This window comes from Vombatus ursinus, unplaced genomic scaffold (assembly GCF_900497805.2).
Source record: "Vombatus ursinus unplaced genomic scaffold, bare-nosed wombat genome assembly UNPS02014773.1, whole genome shotgun sequence".
Taxonomy (NCBI): Eukaryota; Metazoa; Chordata; class Mammalia; order Diprotodontia; family Vombatidae; genus Vombatus; species Vombatus ursinus.
In genome coordinates this window covers 40,565,500-40,572,555 of record NW_020954551.1, presented here as the reverse complement: position 1 = coordinate 40,572,555, position 7,056 = coordinate 40,565,500, and the positions used below count along the sequence as shown (strand labels likewise).

Here is a 7,056-nt window from a genome sequence, read left to right as displayed (position 1 = left end):
TGTGTATATAATTTCTTCCACCAGATTGTAATAGCCAAGGGCAGAGTCAATGCCTAGCATAGGGCCTTGCATATAAGAGATACTCAAAATTATCAGACAATCTATTAACAGTAACAAGTAATATTTATTAAGCACCTTCTGTATGCAGATCACTGTTCTAGGTATTGGGGGAGATAATTAATTTAGATATGACACTGTCTTTGCCCTCAGGAGGCTTATCATCTAATAGGTGGGCAATAAGATAACAAAAACAGGTGTCTATAATAGACAATATTACATTAAGTGCACTGAGAAGTACCTAGGTATTATGTGAAGTCTGAAAGGGAAAGAGTGTTACCAGGACGCAGGCAGGGTCACAAATCAGATGTGTCTCCTTCAAAGGTGGAGTCAGAACTCACCACTTTCTGTACAAACTGGTCATGAATTGAGTCCTCCAGGAACAGGCGGCCTGCTGCAATGCAGTTTTCACCTTTATTGAAGAAAACCGAGCTCATGCCCTTTGGACAGAGGAGCAGGTATTAGATCACTGGGCAGATGGGAAGGCATTTCGCCTAGATCTTTATCTGCCTTCCGCTCTCTACCAAAGCAATGGATCCATTTTCCAGGGCCAACAAAGCACTTCATTGTGAAGGATGCATAATTGCTATTCTTTTCAAAAAATTGTGATCGATATCTTTTGTTCTTAGATCACCTTAAGCAGCGAGGGGATGCCAGAGTGCACAGAGTGCCAGGCTTGGAGTCAGGAATACTCATCTTCCCTCAGACACTTACCAGCTGTGTGACCCTAGGCAAGTCACTTAACCCTGTTTGCCTCAGTTTTCTCATCTGTAAAATGAGCTGGAGAAGGAAATGGCAACCACTCCAGTATCTTTGCCAAGAAAACTCCAAATGGGGTCATAAAGAGTCAGGAATGACGGAAAATGACTCAACAAAACTAAACCCTTACCCTGCCATTTTCTCAAAACCTCCATTCACCATGTTCACACTCTTCTTTTTCAGCTGAGTCTCTCTCATTAGCCAGTATCTACTGGCATTCCTGTCTGTACCATAAAGGACAGGAAACCAGCCATAAGAGTCTGACCAAGAACCTGTCTCAACTACTATATAACCCAGAACCTTGAACTACCTTAGTGAGACATCATGGTATGAAGGAGGCTGCAACCAGGCAACCTGCAGAGATGAGAAGTGCTGGGGAACTTGGCAAAGCTCAGTGAACCAAGTCTGAGGGCAGTCTTTCTGAGGGGCTATCCCTAACCGATTCTCTCCTTCTCCAGTCATAGGATTCCAGACTTACAGCCAGAAGAGACCTTGTCCTCATTTGGTATGACCCCCTCATTTTACTGATGAAAGAAATAGAACCAGATATATCAACCAATCTACCCAAAGGTGGTAAGTGACAGAGGGATGATTGGAACTCATATATCTGCTGACCTCAAAGCCAGTGCTTTTCCACTCTGACAACTTCAGGAGCCAATAAGTTTTCTGTTTTAAAAATAAGCTAAAAGTGACCACAAGCTGGTGGTCTACAATCTGGATAAAGTCAAGGTTGATCAATGCCAAGCCTCACATTAGGCATAAAGTAGAATGGGAGGGAGCAGGCTGAGGAAAAACAGGGAAACATGGTAGAGCATATTGGGAAGAACTGAGCCTGAGGTCACAAGACCTGAACTCAAGTCCTTAAGGCAGTGTGGTATAGTAGAAAGAGTAATACAGTCAGAGGATATGGGTTCAAACCCCCAGATCTGCCACCTCCTGCCGATGTGACCTTCGGCAATTCCTTGGGCTATAGTTCTTCATGGGCAAAATGAAGGGGTTCAGCTAGATGGCTTCTGAGGCACCTTTCAGCTCTAAATATATGCTCTTAGGGGCGGCTAGGTGGCAAGCACTGGCTCTGGAGTCAGGAGGACCTAAGTTCAAATTTAGCTTCAGATACTTACTAGCTGTGTGATCCTGAGCAAGTCACTTAAGCCCAATTGATTCTCTCTCTCTCTCTCATGTATGTATGTGTATGTATATATGTGTACACACATATATTTATGTGTGTGTATGTATACACATACATATTTCTATCTCTGCTGCTTAGTAGCTGTTCGGCCATAGACAAGTAATTGAATTTCTCTAAGTTTCAATTTCCTCATTTGTAAAATGGGAACAATAACACTCATACTACCTACTCCCACAGGGTTGCTAGAAAAAAACTGTGTGAAGTATTATAGTTACAGAAATTATTACAGAGTGTCCCAAATGTCTTAATGTAGTTTTAAGCTTTAATATTTTAAAACCTTGCAGTGAAAGTTTTGTGACACATTGTATTAATGCCTATTATTATTATTGTTCTTGGCTTGGTCTCAGTGTCTCCTTTGATACTGCTATATTTCTTACACTTGCTGTGTGACTCTGGGAAAATTACTTCATATCTCTCAGTGCCCTAAGCAACTCTATAAGACTATAAGTCACAGAGAAAGTGCCAACCTGCATTGGTTGGAGTTTTGTTACTTGGGAGTTCCCCATACCGATGAAATCACAGACCCAATCTCTAGCCTTATCCCTATCCCAATTTTAATTGTTATCAGTGGAAAGAACACTGGGCTTAGTATCAGGAGGGCTAGGATTAAGTCTGTCTTCACCATTTACTAGATGTGTGACCTTGGGCATCTCAATTTCTTTGAACCTTAGTTCTCTCATATGGAAAATGAGGACCAACACTTATCTGTCATAGGGCTGTGGTGAGAACTAATTAGAAAATGGATATTCAAGTACTTTGTAACTATACAGTTACAAAGATGTAACTGTAGTGCTAGGGAAGTGTAACCTGTTATTTTTAACATAGCCAGACCAATGCTTACTCAGCTTCCTCCTTTTCCCTCAAGCACTCTGTGAACAGGATCTCGGGGACTCTGGGAGCTGCCCCTCCCTCGTCCCTCTCTGTTAATGGCTGAGGTAGAGAAAAGAGGGCTGGGAAATTTCCCATGGGGGAAAATGGGACATAGAAAGTAACTGTCCTGAAATGCAATGGAGCTATGACCCTCTCTTTACTGGTGAGGTTCAGCTTCAGACCTCTGGGGGCTCTTCCAACCCTGAGATTCTAGGATTCCATTACTTTCATTTTCCCAATAAGGCCCAGGACTGGAAACCTCATTTCCTTTTTGCATTTTGGGAAGGAAGTATTTCTCCACAAAGGAATTGCTAGGCAGGCTGATTAACATTATTGGAGACAGATGTTGGACAAAGCTTGGACTCTAGTGAAAGCAGATCAGAACAGAGTGGCCTCTGTGAGGGAGGGGCTCATCACATTTCCTCCCATCAGCTTAAGCTGTCCTTCTATTCTACTTCTATGCCATCAACATGATAGCCTCTCTGGGCTTCAGTTTTTTCCATCTGTTTAAAAAAAAAAAAAGGAGTTGGGCTACATTAGTCCCTTTTGACATCTCTCCCAGCTGGAGATCTAGGACAGGGGTGGGGAACCTCATGATTTGGATTTAAGATCCTTTACTCAAAATCCAGGGTTCTTCCTACTATGCCATTTTGACCTTTGACCCTGAGATTCTGATTCTGTGACCTGGATTCTAATCCTGATTCTCCCATCACATGGCTGAATGACTTAAGGCAAGTTACTTTCCCTCTCTAGGCTTGTTTCTCCATACATAAAATGAAGGCATTAAACTGGATAATTTATCTTCCAGTTTCCTCATCTTAAAATGAACATAATAGTAGCACCTACTTCCTAGGGTTGTTGTGAGGATAAAGTGAGATAATATTTGTAAACCTTAAAGTGCTACATAAGTACTACTATTATTATTTATTGTTATTTATATTATTATTCTATCTTGGCATTCTGTAAACTTATCACCCACTCTACAGGATTTGCTGTTGCTGTTGAGTCATTTTTCAGTCGTATCTAACTCTTTCGTAACCCCATTTGGTGTTTTCTCGGCAAAGATAACGGAGTGGTTTGCCATTTCCTATTTCAGCTTATTTTACAGAGGAGGAAACTCAGGCAAACAGGTGACTTGCCCAGTCACCCAGTTAGTAAGTGCCTGAGGTCACATTTGAACTCAGGAAGATGAGTCTTTCTGACTCCAGGCCTGGCACTCTATCCACTGTGCCACCTACCATTTGGGATTTACACACCTCCAAAGACTGGGTTCAATTTGTCTGTTTCCAACCCAACCCCACAGAAACCCCACCTTTTCCATCCCTACCCTGGCCTCTGTCTAGAACACCCACACCTACCCCCGTTAGTCACAGAACCCGGAAGGATTACCATTTGGACGGCCTTGCTCAGATCACAGTCTGCAAAGATGATGAGGGGAGATTTTCCTCCCAGCTCCAGAGAAACTTTTTTGACATTACTTATGGCACAGCTAGAAGAAAAAAACACAGAAGAGTAAGCAGGGCTGGGCTGGATTCAAGTTCACTGGGAAATTTGGAAATCTTGCAAGTCAAACTGAGTCGAAGGTTAAGAATGCTGAGTCAGGGTCACTTTAGAAGGTGGATCTCGGCCCATGGATACAGGACCCTTAACACAGCTGTCTGTGTTGGATCAAAGTATTGCTGCTTTTGGCCAAGGCTTATAAAGCAAGGAATGGATAAGAAATTCAAACCACCATAAACACTGAAGGACCACAAAGCTGGACTGCTGGAGCATTCAGCCACTCCTGTACTGAACTACTCTGTATCTGCATTTATTCACTCTATTCGTTTGTTGCGTATATTTTTATATGTACTCATTGTCTCCTTGTTGTACACTTCTTCAGAGTAGGGATGGTTTCATTCTTTGTGTTTTGGTCCTTAGTACCTAGCACAGTGCTTAATAAATACTGGTTAATAGACACAGAGATAATGTTTGAGAGCAGTCCTAAGATGGATACATCATTAGAACTGATGTGTCTAAAGAGTAGCTTGAGCTCTGGGTTTTTGAACCAACCACTGAATATAGGGACATCTCTAGTAGAGTATCCTGGGATTCTCTTTGTGACCCTGTGTTATTGAATATTTTTTAATGGTGACTTGGATGAAGGAATGACTCATGCCCGTCAAATTTGCAGATGATGAGAAACTTGGTGGAATAGCTAACACATCGAGGGACAGAGTCAGGATCCAAAAAGATCTCACCCTTATTGGAGAGTGGGGGGAGGGTGGGGGAAGAGAGGAGGGAGCATACAAGCAAACAAAACATCTGGTGGCACAGTGGATAGAATGCTGGGAGTCAGGAAGATCAAATCCAGCCTCAGATACTTAATGGCTGTGTGATTCTGGGCAAGTCACAACTTCTATTTGCCTCAATTTCCTCAACTGTAAAATGGGGCACCTATCTCACATGGTTGTTCAAGGATCAAATGAGATATTTATGAAAAAAAAATGCTTAGCATGGTGCCTGGCATACAGTAGATGCTTATTCCTCCCCCCTCAGCTATTAGAACAATGGGACAAATTTAAGAAGATGAAATTTAATAGAGATAAAGGGAAACTTTACATTTCGGGTTCATAAAATCAAACGCATGAGTGTAAAATGAGGGAGAATTGGCAAGACTCAAAGAAGGATCTGGGGGTTTTTAGTGGACCACAAGCTCAGTATTTATGTTGTGAACAGGAAGTGGAAAAGAGAATAAGCATTTATTAAGCACCTACTATGTGTCAGACACTGTGCTAAGTGCTTTACAAATATCACTTCATTTGATCCTCCTGACAACCCTATGAGGCAGATGGTGTTATTATTCCCATTTTAACATTGAGGAAACCAAGGCAGAGGTTAAATGACTTGCCCAGGGTCACAACTAGTAAAGTGCTTGAGGCCAGATTTGAACTTGGGTCTTCCTGACTTTCTCCTGCCACTATCTCATTCTTCATCTCTGTCTTACATGCTAAAGTGACCTTACTTCTTACCAAGGCTTATTCCTCCACTTGACCCAGCAATACCCTTCCTTCCCATCTCCTCCAAAAGATTGCACCCTACTTCATTTATTTTCAATATCTTCCTCTCTACTGGCTCATTTTCTGCTGCCCACAAACATACCCACGTCTCCCCAGCTTAAAAAAAAAAACCAAAACACAACCCTCACTTGATCCCGCTCTTCCATAACTGTCATCCTGTATCTCTTCTGCCCTTTGTAGCTAAACTCCTCAAAAATGCCATCTACAACAGGGGCCTCCACTTTGTATCCTATCATTCTTGCCTCAGCCCCTTATAGTCTGGCTTCTGACCTTATCATTCCATTGAAATTGCTCTTTCCAGTTCCTGATGATCTCTTAGTTGCTAAGTCCAATGGCCTTTTCTCAATCCTCATTCTCTTTGACCTCTCTAAGCATTTGACACTGTTGATCACTCTCTCCTCCTTAATACTCTCTTCACTCAAGGTTTTCATGACACCATTCTCCTGGTTCTCCTCTCTGACCGCTCCTTTCCTCTGTCTCCTCTGCTGGATCCACCTCCAGATCACACCCTCTAACCATAGATGTCCTAGAGGGTTCTGTCCTGGGTCCTCTTCTCTTCTCCCTCTATACTGCTTCACTTAATGATCTCATCAGCTCCTATGGATTTAATTACCATCTCTATGCTGGTGATTCTCAAATCTACCTGTCCTACTCCAGTCTCTAATCTTGCATCTCCAATTGCCTTTCAGATATCTTGTACTGGATATCCAGTAGACATCTTAAACTCGGTATGTCCAAAATAGAACTCATTATCTTTCCCCCTAAAATCTCCTCACTGCCTACCTTTCCTATTATCATAGAGAGTAACACCATCCTCCCAGTCCCAGCCCTAGCTTCAGAGAGTGTGAGGAGAAGTTTCATAAAGAAGGTCTTGAGCTGGGTCTTGAAGGATGTCAGGGAACTCCAAGAGACAGAAGAATGAGGAGGGAGTGCATTCCAGGGATGGAGATCAGCCATTGCAAAGGCATAGAGAGGAGTGAGTAGGCCCCTCTCCTTCCCTTTTCCCTCTTTCCCCCCTCCTGTCTCTCTCTCCCATCTCTCTCTCTCTTCCTCCTCCTCCTCCCCCTTTCCCCTTTCTCCCTCCCCTCTCCCCCTCCCACTTTTCCCCTCCCCTTTCTCTCT

General features: G+C 42.8%; 1 protein-coding gene across 2 annotated transcripts in view; it reads right to left on the bottom strand.

Annotated features, from left to right (window-relative positions):
* Positions 1 to 7,056, bottom strand: part of ALDH1L1 (aldehyde dehydrogenase 1 family member L1) — a 75,468-nt gene that overhangs the window by 10,281 nt on the left and 58,131 nt on the right. For both annotated transcript variants that reach the window (XM_027863815.1, XM_027863816.1), the window contains 2 exons: positions 4,265 to 4,364; positions 399 to 497 (listed from right to left, as the gene is read on the bottom strand). In XM_027863815.1, coding sequence (XP_027719616.1) covers positions 399 to 497; positions 4,265 to 4,364 — 199 coding nt within the window. The remainder of the gene's footprint in view (positions 1 to 398; positions 498 to 4,264; positions 4,365 to 7,056) is intronic.